Raw genomic sequence first — 17275 nt, forward strand, 5'->3', positions numbered from 1 at the left:
CAAGAAGCCGTGATCCATGATCCCTCAAAATCAGTGTTTCAAACTCAGTGAATTTATATTTTCCAGCATAAATTTGACCTGCTCCATTATCCTTGCCTTAGGATAGTATTTTAGTAACATACTATGGCATGGGAGAAGCCACTCATTGCAGCCAGTCATTGACACTTTTAGGTATATAGCTTTTGGTCTAACCCATGTTATCAAACACTATCTACTAATGAATTTACTTTCATCATGCCATATGACCTAAAGCCACCGAGACCGTTGTCATGCATGCCATCTAATTGTACAGATCACTGTAACATATCAGATAAAGACAGCAATGTTCAAGAGATGGGGGGAAAAATATCAACTTAAGTTAGATTGTAAATGTACAATCAAGGTCCAAATGCAGATCCAAGTACTTCCTGCAGCTGAATTTATTATTTAGGGCAAATACCATCCTATAATCAGATGAGCTACAAATCCCCAGTATGTATGTGGTTTGGAAATATACCAGGAGAGTACAAGGAGGAAACAGACCAGAAAGCAGTAAACAGGAAGGATGATGGCAGTGGAAAAAAACTGCTGATAGTAAGACAAACATTTTGGAAATCATGCCAGACTGCTGTGCATTTGTGCACAGAGCTTTTCTTGGGAAATGAAAAGCAAATTATTTATGAATTCTCAAATAGAAGGGTAAAAAATATTGAGAAAAAAAAATAATAAAGGCTTCTTTTATTTGGCTATCTGAGTCATTCACCTCACCACAGATTTTTGTATCTGTTTGTAATTGTGTCACACAATACAAAAAATCCTTGTGTAGAGAACATAACTGCATTCACTGTCTTCTGCTGCAGTGTCAAAAGTTTGAGAGCTGAGCAAATACTGCTGGAACAAAGATAGATGTTTGAATTCAAGTAAAAATCCTACAAAGCTGGCCAAGGGCAAAACCTGGCAATTGCCTTCATATTCAGCACTTGAAAACAGAAATCCACTGCCTCAGCACAGAGAACTAGGTTGCATTTTTTTCTGTACTTCACCATTTGTGTCAGAAAAGTGCCTGGCATTCTGGATGTCACCATTTTTCAACAACAGCAATACAAATTCTATGTTCTTTGGTTAAATTTTGAACGTGAATATGCCAAATGATTTAACAAACCAGACACATTAAGCACACAGTTTATTTTGCAGTACATTCTCTCTGCATCAAGGTCTTTCAAAACCTAAGAATATAGAGCAGAACAGTCCATGTTGTGTTGTAAGACAGAGTAATAACTCAAGATATATTCTCTATTACACCCTACCCATAATGTTTATGAAGATTTTGTTTGCTTCTAATTTTAATCATCTGGAAAAATATCCCATTATTAGAAATATGTAATGGCTTCAGCTACAAACTCAGTAGTCCCATCAGACTGTCTTGGAAATGGAAATACCATTTGGGTAGCAGACAAACTAATTAACTCACAGTGCATCAGCTTTCATTACCAGCTATGTGTTTGCTGTTGTTTGCAACCCCAGGAGGTTGTCAGCAGCAGCAGATCCCTCACATCACAGAGCCTGAACTGATAACAAGACAGGATGCTGTTTCCCTGCTAAGGCACAGCTCTAAAGATGTGCTGTTCTCATGGCCATCACCCTAGTTTGCATGCTGTGAGTTCCAGGGTACCAAAAACATTCTGAACATTTTGCTTCATCTTGTGTCACACACGCAGTAGCATCTGGATTTCACACTCCAACTAATTCTCATCTTTCATCAACTCAGATGTTAGAATCTTAAATTAACATTTAATAATCACAGGTAATATTCTTGCTTATTCTATCCTTGCATACCCCATATTCATTTATTTTTTTTTCTTCTTTCCTCATCAGAAAATGTCTATGAGTGGCCACTGAGCAGCCTGGGACCCTTTACCGTTTTTATACCAACAAACAGAGGACTCAAAGGTACCAATGTAAGTAAAAAACAGTGAGGGTTTTGAAGGAGAGTGATTTAGCTTCTTCAGAAATCTAACTTCTTTGATTCAACAGATTCAGAAGAAATTTTTGCTCTAATCCACTTCTGGTCCACCATTCAGGTTTTAAGTCCAGAGATTGTCTTTTACCTACTAGAAGGAAAAGCAGAATAGTTTAGTTAATTTAAGTAGAACGCAGACATGTTTTGAGTAAGAAAAAAGTAGCCTGATTTTCAAAACACTTAACATCTACTACCTTCCACTGAAGGGCAGGACAACAAAAAGTCTCAGAGACTTTTTTTGGAAGAAGACTGTATTGAAATTAATCTTTGTTTTTCTGTCTTTCTAGATAAAGGAACTTCTGAATAACAACCTGAAAGCACAGTATTTTGTGAAACTTCATATAATTGCTGGTCAGTTAAATACCACTACCTTGAATAATACTGATGTAATACATACTTTGACTGGCAAGTCAGGAGAAATATCAAGGGGAGAAAAGGTAGGTGAACTTCCAGACTAATCAGCAAGGATACTAGCTCATGTTTTTAATTCAACGAGGCATAGAAGGGCAAAATCATAGAATCAGTAGGTTTGGAATGACTAGTAAGACCATCTAGTCCAACCATTGATCCATGTCCACAACCTCTCAAATCCCACTGTTTATGCTAGAAACCTGCATGTACTACTCACACAGAGCAAGTACCAACTGCATTGCAGAGCCTACCTTCGTCTGAGTATCAGCCCAGACATCCTTTGAATTATGCAGGAAAGAGTAGCATTCAACACAAATAAAATTCACGTGGCAGTTTATCATGAAAAATATGGAGTAAAGTTCATCGCAACCCACTTCATTCAGCATCAGCAAAAACTGGGGCAATCTGATGCCACAGTTTATCTCTGTAGCTGCCATAACAAATTTAATGCTCTAGAACTATTGCTCTGAGCCCAGTGTCTTTTAATAGCTTGAGTCTCTGTGAAGACTGAAATCAAGTATTTTTCACATTCTTATAGTAAACCAGTGACACCCAAGAAAAGAGACCTATTTTATTTCTTTAATGGGTATGCATTCCATTTGTAACAGGAAAATATCATTGCTGTTTGAGGCCCATCAGCTTCCTGCAGGCTTTAGTACAACGCACCATCAGCAACATTTTGTTGTTTTAAACATACATATAATATCAGGAAATGGATTGTAGTCCCCTAAGATTACAGGGCTTGACCAATTCACTACAACCACATTCTAAATCATTTCCTGACAGACTTTTATTAGTAGCAGCCATCACAGGGCCCTTTCAGGTGTACTGCTCCCAGCTCATTCCCTTGTCCTTGCTTATGAACTTTGTTATTTTGAAACAAAATAATGTGGTCCTGATCCAAAGTCAGAGGATTTTTTTTTCCATTTCCTTGATAGGCATTGGAAGCAATCTTTAGCTTTCCCAGATTTAGATCACCCAGGTGTTGGTAATGGAACAGGATATTAGATATTATTCAACATGCATACATTCCCATTGCATAATAAAAGCTTACTACCCACTGCCTGGCTTCTTTCAGAATAATCAACTAAGAATTAGAATCCAGGGAGGAAGAAGGAAAGGAAAACTTTTGCAAGGCAATATTATTGCTTCCAATGGCATTTTGCATATTGTTGATAAAGCCATGGACAACATGGAGCCGACATTTGAAAGCAACGAAGAGGTAAGGAAGAAGCCCTATCTGTGTGATGTTGGACTTTCTTTTACAATAGTTTCTCCTCAATTTAACACAAAGAAAAATGACTGACAGCAGCTATTGAATCTCTGTTATGCCAGCACACATCAAATCAGAGAGACAACGTTCCAGGTGAAAAGTAGCAATGTCATTTCTACATCAGGCAGACCTCTTCTGCCAACGTGGATCATGGACATGGTTGTACTCAGTGCATCTGAGTTGTTCATTCACACTCCATGCATTCAGCTGAACAGAATAACTAAACTAAACAGACTAAGATGAGGAACATTTGCACAAATTCCTGGCAAAACTTGTATCCAAATCAGCAGCACCCCAAGGGCTAAAATTCAAAAACCTATCATTTTGAATGCTTTGGGTTTTTTGGAGCTCTGCATAGTCTTCAGATCTCAGACAGTGCAAATGTTTTCTCTGTGTCCTTTTCAATTGGAAGTACAGAAATAATACCCTGTCAAACACACACACCTTGTTTATATGTTCTGTGACCAGACTACTTTCAGAACAGTGACAGACACTAACTCTAAGCCAGAAGAACAATGAGGACAAGAAGACACTGTCATTTCAGCTGCTCACAGACACCACAATCACTTAAAAATTAAAGAAACCCAAATATATTCAGATTTGTAATAACTGAGACTTTAATTCAGAAAGTAACTTATAAAGATTGGCATTCATTGTAGGTTATCTATCCAAAATATATCCTATATTCATGCTATTTCAGGAAACCATAATGTCAGTGCTTCAAGACAATGGAAGATACAGCCAATTTGCATCTTTGATAGAGGTAAGGATCAAGATAAGCAGTTCCATACAGTTATTTTATAATGATTTCCAAAACTAATATGCAAATTTCACTTTTATTTTTAAATCAAAACAGAAAACTGGCCTGGCAATCGATTTACAGCAGGAGAACAGACCTTACACAGTCTTTGTTCCAAGTAATGATGCTCTGAGTAATATGAAAGCTGAGGATCTGGATTACCTGCTTTCTGCAGAGGTACAGTCTTTCTATAGCACAAACTGTTCTCAGAGAATAGAAGTATGTGGAATGTATAGTAGATTCATAAATACATATTATTCCATCTCTAGTATTCATTTACACTAAGTTCCTATAACCAATGGTTAAGCCATCTTGAAAAAAAGATCATGAAGACAACCAGAGAGGAATAGGATTTGGGATCAAATATGAAGCAATTCTGAGGCTCCACACCACGACCCTGATCCCGTGCTTTTGCCCTGACTGGCACTTGGCAAAGTCCCAAACCCACTCCTAGGAGGTGTCATCTCATTTGGGAATGACAGATGGGAGTGGATACCACAAGAGCACTACAAACTGGGGGTTAACACTTGTGGCGTCCTGTGGGGTTCTGGGATCATCATGCTCCCAGGGTACTTCCTTGCCACTGCTGATGGACTCACAAGTCTTCAGGGGCTGAAAGGTGGGTGTACCTCTGGGTATACCAGGGATTGTTTACATTACTTAAGCGATTGAGGAGCAAGGGCAAGGACCAGTAGGGCACAAGCCACAAGTTAAGCATTACCACTGATGCAGAAGTTTACAGCTCCGGTGGTGATGCAGTTCTCAGTCCCATGCTCTCACACAGACCAGGTTGAGTTTGCACTACTCACACAGGGCTAAAAAGTCCTCTCTCTTGCTCTCATAGGGCTCACTGAAACTACTGGAGCTGGTCCGACACCACACTGTTTCCAATGCTGAAGTGAGTATGGATGCTGCTTAGTTAGGGAGCTCAAGAGAAATTTCGGCAGGGGTTTTCCAAGAACGACTTCCTCACAGTGCAACCTACAGAAAGGCTTCTAAGGAGAATGGTGGTGCCTCTGCCTTTTCTAAGGGCAGACATTTCCACAGATCTCTAAGGATGCAAGCACAGAAATATTTAGAGAGGTGATAACTTTGCTTAAACTGTATTCTACAGAGGAGGGGATAAATTACTATCCTTCTAGTAATAGAATTATAGAATCACCAAGGTTGGAAAAGACCTCCAAGTTCATCTACCGGTCCAACCCACCATCAATATTTCCCCACTAAGTCATGCCCCTTAGTACCATATCTAAATGTTTGTTGAACACCTCCAGAAGCTGACTCCGCCACCTCCCTGGGCAGTCCATTCCAGAGCCTGATCACTCTTTCAGAGAATAAATTTTTCTTAATAACCAACACGAACCTCCCATGGTGCAACTTGAGGCCACTCCCTCTCATCCTATTGCTAATTGTATGGGAGAAGAGGCTGACCCCCGCTTCGCTACCATCTCCTTTCAGGTCACTGTAAAGGACAGAAAAGTCTCCCCTGATCTTCCTCTTCTCCAGACTAAACAACCCCAGCTCCCTCAGCTGCTCCCCATCAGACTTGTGCTCCAGACTCCTCACAGCTTCATTGCCCATCTCTGGACACTTCTCAGAGCCTCAGTGTCTTTCTTGTAGCAAAGGGCCCCAATCTAAACACAGTACTCAAGGTGCAGCCTCACCAGAGTTAAGGGTAAAATCACCTCCCTGCTCCTGCTGGCTACACTATTTCTTATACGAGACAGGATGCTATTGGCATTCTTGGCAACCTGGACACATGTTCAGCTGAGAGTTGACCAACATCCCCAAGTCCATTTCTTCTAATCCCACGCCTGTAGCATTGCCTGGGCTAGTTGTGGCCAAAGCAAAGGACCTGATACTTGGTCTTGTTGGGATTCATCCCACTGACCTCAGCCCAGCAAGCTGTTAAGATGCAGCAACCAATTAGCTTTGTTGAAGTTTAAAGTAACAGTTCTAACTTCACTATGCTAACAGGTGTGACAGTGCAATGCTATCCATGGAACTAGAGAAAACTGATAGAGTCCTTTGCTCATCCCAGAAATAAAGGTAGTCTTTTTTTGTGAAATCTGTTTGAAAAGAATAATATTACATGTATTTCAATTCACTTATATTCATTTCAGCTAGAGACTGCCAGCCTCATCTCAATTGGGCACATCCGAAGCATGGCGAAGCAGTTCCTTTATTTTAACACAACCAGCACTGTAAGTCCAAGGCAACTTTCACTGGTGGACAGCTCTCTCTAAGCTAAGATGAGGCAAATTAAGTCAGCTCACCACTTCCAGTGACTGATAGAAATTAGTACTATAAAAGATGCGTAAGATAATTCTTATAATTAGCCACAATCCAGGAATGGTCCTCATTTATGCTTTCTGTGGTTTGAGGTGGGGAAGGAGTGGAGAAGTCTATTTCAAAGATTTTAGCTCAGAATCCAAGCCTATGTCTACCAACACCAGGGGCCTAAAGCCACTAGTGGTCTTCCTATTCTGGCCGGGCATTTAGTCATCACTTCTACAGGATAACAATGCAGACTATAAGGAAAACATTATAAGCCTTTGCTGTCAAACATTATAAAGAAAATGGGCAACATGTGCGTGCTTCTTCCACAAATAAGTTTAAGAAAATCTAGAAAGCACATTAAAAATGAGAAGCATGACTAGGTTTTTTTTAAGTGGAAAGATCCCAAATTGGGAGGTTACAAGAGTTTTACTACTATTAATAATAATGTATTGTTTCACAGGGACAGGTCTTGGTGAGTGGAGAAGAAATGGAAGAAACCGATATTGTTGCAAAAAATGGTCGCATTTTTACTCTTGCAGGAGTTCTTATCCCACCCACCATTGTTCCAATTCTGCCACATCGGTGTGATGAGACCAAAAGTCAAATTGCAATGGTAAGATAAAACCAAAAAAACACAATAGCTGCAACTACTCCATGGAACACACATCAAAAAAGGGAGAAAATCTATCAATTAACTACAGCCACCTGGTTAGGAGTACAAAACATAATTTGCAAACTGGGCAGAACACTGTTCTGTATTTCAGTGGGTGGAATTTGGTATATCCTGTTCAGTTTGGCAGCAGAGAGCAGGCCTTTACACCTGGTAACACTCAGGTGCTTTTTCTGGAAAGAAGCCTGAGCATGAGGCTGATCCTTCATTTTGCAGTAAGCGTGGCTCCTGTGGGCTATTGCTGGATGGTGTTCAAGCACATACCAGGGCCAGTAAACAGTTCCGGTACAATGATGAAGAACAATTGCCAGCTGAGCTCTTACAAAAGTCCAGAACCACTGGACTCTTGAGCTGAACAGCATCAAAATTTAATGAGGAAAACAAAGAGCTGGCAGCAAGAAGCTATTACCTCTGGCAGTGACTCCAAAGTGCCAGCTGCACAGTGTGTCCGTAAATGAGACGAAGCACACCTAGGACACTGTTGTACTTGGAACTCCTTATCAGTATCCTACTTTGAGGAAAATGATTTAAAGGAAAAATAGATCGTGTCTGGCACAAAAATGCTTCTTCAAAGTGAAGTTAAGCACTTTGTCAGCTTTGAAATCTCCATGCATAATTAAAATACAATTTAATGTTCAAGCCTTTGTAGCAGAGCACTGGTGCCAAAGAGAATACCAGAATGGAGCAATGGCCCTGCTGGTCTTAGCAGACATTTAGTATTTTCATTCTCAGAAAACAAGAACAATCTCAGCTCATAAACCCAGCTTGTGGTATCATTGAAAAGGCAAGGCTTGTCAGAACTGGAGGTTACACACACCTACAACAACCGCACTTCCCTAAATATGGAACTATTACACTAACACACATATCCATGTAACTGTACTTGAATGCTGCTCATTACTACAAGGTTTGCAGAAAACAGATGAAGACTGAAACACTACAAAAAAGTTAGAGTCATAGAATCATTAAGGTTGGAAAAGACCTTCTAAGATTATCTAGTCCAACCACCAGCCCATCCTCACTGTGCCCACTAGCCATGTCCCTCAGTGCCACATTCTAGGTCACATCCTAGGCAGACAAAGGGGGAAATAGGTGACACTGGGCGGCTCTGAGCAGTGGAGAGAGTAACACTATCAGAGGAGACACTTTCCACAGTTATTAGGCAAATTTCTGAGCTGTAAAGGAGAAAAAGGGCACTTGCAGGGATTTTCAGAAGCCTAAGCAAGTAGAAGCCTAAGACAATTTCCATCATGACTACACAGCTTATCACAGGATTTTAATAATGCATTTGTGAAAATACCTTTGAACCACAAACCTTTAGAAAATAGTAGTGGCACCTGTGGTTCACAGCTATGTGACGCACAGACGCTTTCATACATCTGATCCTTTGTTCCACAATGTGCTGTATGACAGGAGAGATGACTATATCCAAACCTGTGTTTGATTCTGTCTCCACAAGCACCAATGTTGGGGGGGTGGGGAAGGAAATGCCATAATTCGTGTTCACTTGTCCAATTATTATGAAACACAGCAAAGTAACAGATTGGACACCTGCTCTAGGATTTATTCTAATTTGGTTGAGACAAAACACATTAGCAGTCATGAGTCTCATGGCTTTGACAGACTCCATATCTATGCACTGAAAGGCTCATCCTTTCTGAGGTGATTGCACGCTGAACTTGTCTGAGGACTCACCTTTAAAATTGCCACTGTGGTTTCTATCTCCTCAGTGCTGTAATTGCCAGTCTCTGTCACCCCCATCTGGTGGCTGGCTTAGCCATTGAGGAAAGACAACTAAGAGTTGAAGACAAAAGCAGCTACATACTAATGGATCATAGCAGAGTCACAGATCTAGCAAATGGAAGCAGAGAATATATTTCCCTTCACCACCTATAAAGAAAACACATTGGCTATATACAAGACTTAACTAACCTGTGGTCTTCCTAAGAAGAAATAAAAATTATCTAAGTATAGACTGTACCAGACCTCAGATAATCTTCATTAATGCATTATATGAGGTCAAACAAGGGACACCAGATAGTTTTTTCCCATGGTTGCCTTTTGTTTAGGAAGCTGCTAGGTCTTTAGAAGGGAAAGGAGGATGGAAAATTGAAGATGAAAAAGAAGAAGGAACAAACATCAGAGCCAATTTTACACTGCTTATCATCTAGAATTTTGTGTCTTGGTATAATGCCTTTCCAAATTATAATCCTTACTGTCTCCATCTAGGGTGTCTGTACAAGTTGTTTCTCACATGCATCATCTTCTTGTCCACCGGATTCAAAACCAATTGTAAGTGATGTTTCCTGACAGATTCCCCCACGATTCAATATGTATACAAAATGTATACATCCCCATGTGTTGTTTGTTGCTCTTCCAATGCAGTGAGGAAAAAAAAAACAAATAGTATTATAGAAAACTGCATAGAAATATAAATGTAGGCAGTAGATTAGTTTATTTTTGGCAGCAAATAAAGAGTCGGGTAACTTTAGCATTACTTTTTTTTGCTGTAGCAAAATCCCTCACATTTCTTAGCAGTTACAACTCTTTTCTCAGGTGAAGATCTAGTTAGAATAGGGTATGGCAGGAGAGAGAGGTGAAGAATTAGAATTACTGCAATTATGCTTTGGGAGTTCATAAATGAAAAAAAGAGGAGGGATGCATGTAAATTAAATCACAGATCTGTTAAAAATTTCCTTTTGATTAAGCATCTCAGAAGTTATTATCTGCAGGAATTTTCTTCCCCATGTTATAAAAATTCACTGGTAGTTAAGTCCTATCTGCTGTATTCAGTAATAATCACAGGTAAAATTAAGAAAAATCATGACGTGTAATTCAATAACTTTTTAAAAATTGAGAATATGTGACACCACAACAAGGTGCTTTGTTACCTGATTAAATTATGTTCCAGTATTAAGACTGCACCATGGCACTGTACATTGGTCATAAATACTAATGCTTCCATTCCGTGTGTTTTTCAGCCTTTCTCAAAGCGGACGTGTATTATTGAAGGCCCAACCTTTCCAAAAACTGGCTGTACTAGATACTGCAATATAATAGTAAAGGTACACAGTTACAACTCCTTAAGCTGAAATGTACACAGGAATTTTCCAAAGGGTTGTCTTGCGCATTGTGACCTATCCTTCAAGGTTGAGATACAAATGCAGATAGATGTCCATGCACTTTCCATATCAACCCTTCTACAGGTGGATGAGAGCAAAATAGCAGGCAAATTTAGCCAGGATCCTTTCCCCTATCTGCAATAACTCTTCTCTACAACACACACATACACCAGTACTTCCAACAAGGCTTTTCAGCTGCCATATGTTATTGACAACAACGAACTTGCACTAACTGTGCTCCTTGCCCAAACATCATGATGGCCCCTTTAAGCTACACACATGAAGAACAGCATGGTGTGGGATCCCTGGACCCAGCTGTCCCTCCCATAAGACTTCACACAATATTCAGAAATAATGAATGACAAACAATCCCAAAGCCACAGTCTACTTGCTCCTCTTGTAGTCCTCACAGAAGCCTTTGGCCTCTTGGGAGGCACTTAGACCTTTCCTGACTGCCAGAACTCTTAGTTTGGTCCTGGTGCAAGGGGCCAGTGCCTTCCTCTGTACAAATCCCTGTAAATATTGGCTTACTCTGGCTCCATCTGTCTCATTCAGGTCTAACTAATTCATTCAGATGGCAGGTGAACTATGTGCTTAATTTTGCAGGAACCAAGGTGTTGCAGAGGCTTCTTTGGCCCCAACTGCAGTCCATGCCCTGGAGGTTTTTCCAAACCCTGCTCAGGAAATGGACAGGTAAGCAGAGCTTCCTACCCCATTATGCCCCTCTCTCAGTTTTGGGTCCAAAAAGCCCAAGAATCATTTCTGTATTACAGGTTTATTGGGCTTCACAAGATCTGCACAGTCCAGTGATGGCCATGAATTGAGGGTTCAGAGGAGGGGAAATGAATCTGTCTCCTCTTAAGCACTTGAACTGCAGGTCTGCCTGCTCCCAGTATAGAGGAAAAGCTGGGGTTAAATGACTCCCTCTGATGTAAAATCCTCTGCACACTGCAAGGGAGTAATAGGTCACTATTCTTAATTTAAAACTGCAAAGGAAGGTGCGGAACAGCAGCAGAGTGACTATAAGCACAAGAAATACTTCTGCATTAGAAGATATTTTTCATTAAAGATGAAGCTCTTTCTAATTGCTTCTCACAAATATGGCATGAACAGGTCTATAATCTCTTTTCAGAGGAGAAGTAATGATTTATTTCCATTTATACATAGAAATCACCTTTCTCCCTTATTGCAGTGCATGGATGGATTGGATGGAAATGGGACCTGCATTTGTGCTAAGGCATTTCAAGGCTCTGTCTGCCAGTTCTGCTCAGACCCTGATAAATACGGACCTCAATGTGACAAAAGTAAGTACAGCTACACTACAGCCACACTTCCTATGCCCCAGAATTACAGACTTGTTTGAGTTGGAAGGAACGCTTAAAGGCCATCTAGTCCAAATCTCCTGCAATGAACAGGGTCACTCACAGCTAGATCAGGGTACTCAGAGCCCCTCCAGCCTGAACTTGGACATCTCTAGTGATGGGGCATCCATAGCCTCTCTGGGCAATAGGTTCTGGTAGCTCACCATGCTTATTGTAAAAAACTTCTACCTTATATCCAGTCTAAATTTCCTCTCTTGTAGTTTGCAACCATTTCCACTTATCCTAACCCAACAGACCCTGATAAGGGTTCAATCCCCTTCTTTCTTACAGCCCCATTTAGATACTGAAAGGCCACTCCCAGCTCTCCCTGGAGCCTTCTCTTCTCCAGGCTGAACAGGCCCAGCTCTCTCAGCCTGTCCATAGGGGAGGTGTTCCATCCCTTAGATCATTCTTACAGCCTTCTGGATGCACTCCAGCAGTTCCATGTCTCTCCTGTACTGGGAGAGAATGGGATTTTTCCTTTGTGCTCCAGTATACAGTCCTTTATATTCTAGTATAATCTACTGTCCACTAAGGTAGTTGTTAACTACTACATAAAGAACCTGAATGGCAGATGAAATGGATGTCTCTGAGGCAGGCTCATTTCTTATTTCAAAGGAACAAATTTAAGCCTAGACTTAGAGAAAATCTTCTCACTGACTTAACTGGGCTTTCTGTAAGGGTCATATCTCACTTGATATTAATTTATTGTTTCTTTCTTTTCCGCCTCCCTCACATGAGTAATTGGAACAAAAATTTTTTCTATTCATTGCTGTTCTGCTGTTGCCCACACTTAGAACAGAATCTGCCTACAATGACAAATATATGCAATCTAAGAACAACTAAATCTAAAAAGAGACTGTGCTTACATCTGCCTAATAACCATCCCCACTGAATAATTTCTGATCTATTGAATGGTTATAGCTTTAGCAGTCATCTTCAGTACACTGAAAGATTTAATGTTGCCATGTCAAACCATACAGCATTTAATAGAATCATTGAAGTTGGAAAAGACCAAGGTCACCTGGTCCAACTGCCAGCCCATCCCCACCATGCCCACTGACCACATCCCTCAGTGCCACATCCACATGGTTCTTCAACACCTCCAGTGACGGTGACTTCACCACCTCCCTGAGCAGCCTGTGCCACTGCAGCACCACTCACTCCAAGAAGAAATTGTTCCTAATATCCAACCTGCAACTTATTTAAAAGTCTATAGAATAGGTGTCATGAAATATAAATATATTCCTCAACTTTATAATCCTTTTCTAGTTGTTTTGTTGTGAAACAGACTGCCTTTCATCAGTCATGGCTCATTACAATTCAGAGGTACATGGGCAAAAAATGCAAGACAAATTCTGTAAGAAAAACTGATATTGCCTAAGCTCCAACCCTGGCTAAGTGTTGGCTTCACTAATTGCTACTGGTACTTTTTGGGATTGCAGAAGCTTTACCTATCAGGCTCATTGGACATAATCACAGAATCACAGAATCACAGAATTACCCGGGTTGGAAGGGACCTCAAGGATCATGTAGTTCCAACCCCCCTGCCTGGCAGGGCCACCAAACATACACATTTACTAGATCAGGTTGCCCAGGGCCCCGTCCAACCTGGTCTTGAACACCTCCAAGGACGGGGCATCCACAACCTCACTGGGCAGCCTGTTCCAGGACCTAACCACCCTTCTAGTAAAGAACTTTCCCCTAACATCCAACCTAAATCTTCCCTCCTTCAACTTAAAACCATTTCCCCTAGTCCTGCTATTGTCAGCCCTTTCAAAGAGTTTACTCCCCTCCTGGGAGAAGTTCCCTTCAGGTATTGAAAGGCTGCAATGAGGTCACCCCGCAACCTTCTCTTCTCCAGGCTGAACAAACCCAACTCCCTCATGAACAAACATGTGCCTCCCATCAGCACAGTGCAGTCATAGCAGTGTGGGTTGATTTGTGCTGCTGATTTGTCCACTGGCCCAGGTGATTCTAAACTGTGAAATTTGTAGGATTGCAGACACAGTATTTGAAGGCTTCCTACAACACCGAAGGAAATTGAATCAGAAGTTGTGCAAATAGAAAACCTTTGCATTAATAACCTAGGTCTCAGCACTTTGTTTCTCTCTCTGAAATACTTTAAATTTCATTGATAGATAAGTGCCCTACAATAAGTTTTAAGGAGGTGTCTGTGAAAGATACCTGAAAAGATATAGATGTAATAAACAATGAGTCCCTCCAATAAAAAGAGATAATACAAAAGATGAGATACAAGAATAAAAGAGCAATTGATTCATTAAAAAAAAAAAATGCTGTGCAAGGATAGATTTCTTTTGCCACTATGGAACTGCACGATGTGTTTTATTTCTGGTAGAGTGCCTCTGCATTTATGGGAAGTGTGATAACCGAATAGACAGTGATGGAATCTGTCTTCCTGGATCGTGCAGAAATGGATACACTGGGAAATTCTGTGATAAGGCAGTTGTTCCCTGTGAGCCCTCTCTGCAGCTCTGCCATGAGCATGCAGACTGCCAGCTTAGTGATGGTGCAGTGAGGTAAGTCAGCAATTTCCAACTAATTAATATTCAGTATGATACAGCACTTTCCCACTTTCTTGATCAAAGCCACACCTTGTAGCAGCACAGAAACATCAGCCATTGAACTACTGCTACGCAGCAAATAAGCATAGCACATACCACATCCACTTCCATTCCCTTGTAAGAATTAAGAGCTGTAAGTTCCTTATCCCATACATTATCTCAAAGACTGATCAGATAGATGTATATGGATCTGACCATTGTTAGAAGGCTGCCTTCCTTCTAACATCTACAAGAGCTCTTTATTTCTGACCTTCCCTTAGTGAACCAGCAGTTTGAGCCTTACTGAAAAACAGTGGAACTCCTATTGCAGTTTGAGGATAAGTAACTAGATCTAGTCAGCCCAGCTACAATTCAGATGCTGTAGCACTATGAGTTGAGGTCACAAAACCAGTGACCAGATAAGTAACAGCTGTCTTGTGCTTGCTCATGCTCACCTTGGCCATCACATGCATCAAGTTCACTTCTTGCTGCATTGCACTAGTAATGAGTCATTGCAGTAAGCAGAATGCTGGATACTGCATAACCATGCTTCAGAAATTCCCCTTTCTTGGAGAGGGAGGGACCAGGAAAACAAAAGATCTCTTAGTCTTGCATGCACTTCAAATAGAAGGCTATCTTCTGGGTCAATGAAAGAAAGAACATCAATTTAGAGGTATTACCTCACATTTGCCAAGATCACATTAGCACTGAATTAATATCATTCCCAATTTCATACACAGGGAACAGATCCCCAGTTTGAATTAAATCAGTCACATATTTTGTGGGGGGAGGGAAATAAAACAACATATGCACTATTTGCATCGTGAATCCAAGGTTACCAGTTTTAAGTTGCCTATAAATAACAAATTAGATTAGAAAACATTTCCTTCATTTTACAGCTGCCCTAACACACTTAGTGATTTTCCTCTCCTCTTGTCTCTATAGCTGTGTTTGCAAGCCTGGCTATGAGGGAGATGGAATGACCTGCAGCAAAGTCAATCCCTGTGCTAGTTTGAATTCAGGTGGCTGCAATATACATGTAAGTATGGTATTTCCCCCAGAGCCTGGCAGCACAGCAAAGCAGGCAACAAGCAAAGTAATAAGCAAGGTTTGGCTGAAACATTTCCAAAATAAGCATCACAATTTTCACTGCAGTTTCAAGGTCTTTCTCTGACAGGGACACTATTATTGCTTAGACCCAAAGGTGGATGACACTTAACTGTCCTGAAGAGTGTTAGGCCAGCAGAGATGGGCAAGCTGAGCTGTTCCATATCAAGTTTGCATGCCCTTGCCTGCACAAATGGAGATTAATTTTTCTGTCCTCTGCCCCCTTCTCAGGCTGAGTGCATTCAAACAGGCCCAGGAAGACACGTGTGTGCTTGTCAGGCAGGATGGACAGGCGATGGACGGGACTGCTCAGCCATCAACAACTGCCTACTGCCCTCCATGGGTGGATGCCACAAGAATGCTACTTGCATATACATTGGGCCTGGTCAGGTAAGGCCTCACATTCTTCTCACTTTCTGCACCAGCTCTCACTCATTTAATTCTGCTGGCATTTCCTGCCCTCGTTCATCCCCAGGCTGTCCTCTCCCTCCAGGCCTCATGGTCATTTCCATACAAAGCAGCATCCCACAGCTCCCATTCCATTTTAGCTATGTGTTATTCCTCCAGGAGCAAACACTGTAAAGTAAGTACATTAGGTGTCCAGTGTCAAGGTCTACTGGAGGTATTAGTCAGTCACATTCCACTGAAGTCACTGGAGCTATGCAGGAACACAGACAGACCTATCTGCCAACGTCTAGAATATGTACACAGTTTTAATCATTGTAATATATTGCTGTGTTTTATTGAAACAACAGAATGACTGCAAGTGTAAAGATGGATTTAGGGGGAATGGAATTGAATGCACACCCATAAACTCATGCCTGGAACAAAATGGAAAATGCCATCATCTGGTGAGTAATAAGCCATTCTTTGAACAAAGTGTTCAGATACATATCACACCTCACCTTCTGTTCACATCATAGAATTTCCTTGCCACTTCAAGCCTGCAATTTTTGCTCAAGATGAAATACAGCTTTCCAGTCCGAGCAGTAATACAGCCACCAAAAACACTATACAGTTTGCCTTGGGCTGCTCCCAATTCCACCTTCATGAAGGGCTGTCTCAAGCCTGGAGTGAATGCCTACTGCTTCTCTATCAGAAACTATAGTCTAGATGCAATAGTTTTTTGCGACATTTACCTGAGACACACATCTTTAGCTGGACATCTGTTAGTTTTACAAGTAACTGCATAGTTTCAATGAGCCTGCAGGCTCTGCAGGGAGGACACTGGGAAAGTGATAAAGTAAAAAGCAGAGAGGAGCAGAGGATGGATCTACATTAATCAGATGAAGGGACAGGGCTCAGTATTTGGAGGAAGTAAGAAAGGGTTTAGACTCATAAATTTAGTACAGGCAAGGGAATTAGTGCTATCAGTTGGTGGAGTTTATCTTACAGGAGGGTAAGGATGTCCATGGAAGGTGGAAGATAAATACTTCACTGAGATAATGTCTGTATATGAATGTATACTGGGAAGGGTTTACAGGCCATACTTGCTCTGGAGTAGCCTCCTGAGTATTTGACAGTCTTTCTCTCTTTCTGGTTCAAAGGCAACTTGTCAGCTTGAGCCATCTTTTGGCTGGGAGTGCGTGTGCCCCACGGGTTATGAAGGAGATGGCAGAATATGCTATGGAAATGCTGCAGATGTAAGTAAAGTGTTCACAGTCTCCAAGCACACGACCTACTGCAGAG

General features: G+C 41.1%; 1 protein-coding gene across 2 annotated transcripts in view; it reads left to right on the forward strand.

Moving 5' to 3' along the window:
* The window catches only part of STAB2 (stabilin 2), a 74552-nt gene that overhangs the window by 21520 nt on the left and 35757 nt on the right, over window positions 1-17275 (forward strand). For both annotated transcript variants that reach the window (XM_015867626.2, XM_015867639.2), the window contains 17 exons: window positions 1855-1937; window positions 2287-2436; window positions 3489-3632; window positions 4384-4446; window positions 4540-4659; window positions 5327-5380; window positions 6606-6686; window positions 7223-7375; window positions 9662-9724; window positions 10414-10497; window positions 11161-11247; window positions 11747-11858; window positions 14275-14455; window positions 15425-15518; window positions 15818-15976; window positions 16342-16437; window positions 17134-17229. In XM_015867626.2, the coding sequence (XP_015723112.1) occupies window positions 1855-1937; window positions 2287-2436; window positions 3489-3632; window positions 4384-4446; window positions 4540-4659; window positions 5327-5380; window positions 6606-6686; window positions 7223-7375; window positions 9662-9724; window positions 10414-10497; window positions 11161-11247; window positions 11747-11858; window positions 14275-14455; window positions 15425-15518; window positions 15818-15976; window positions 16342-16437; window positions 17134-17229 (1820 nt within the window). The remainder of the gene's footprint in view (window positions 1-1854; window positions 1938-2286; window positions 2437-3488; window positions 3633-4383; window positions 4447-4539; window positions 4660-5326; window positions 5381-6605; window positions 6687-7222; window positions 7376-9661; window positions 9725-10413; window positions 10498-11160; window positions 11248-11746; window positions 11859-14274; window positions 14456-15424; window positions 15519-15817; window positions 15977-16341; window positions 16438-17133; window positions 17230-17275) is intronic.

The sequence above is a fragment of the Coturnix japonica genome, chromosome 1 (assembly GCF_001577835.2).
Source record: "Coturnix japonica isolate 7356 chromosome 1, Coturnix japonica 2.1, whole genome shotgun sequence".
NCBI classification, from domain to species: Eukaryota; Metazoa; Chordata; class Aves; order Galliformes; family Phasianidae; genus Coturnix; species Coturnix japonica.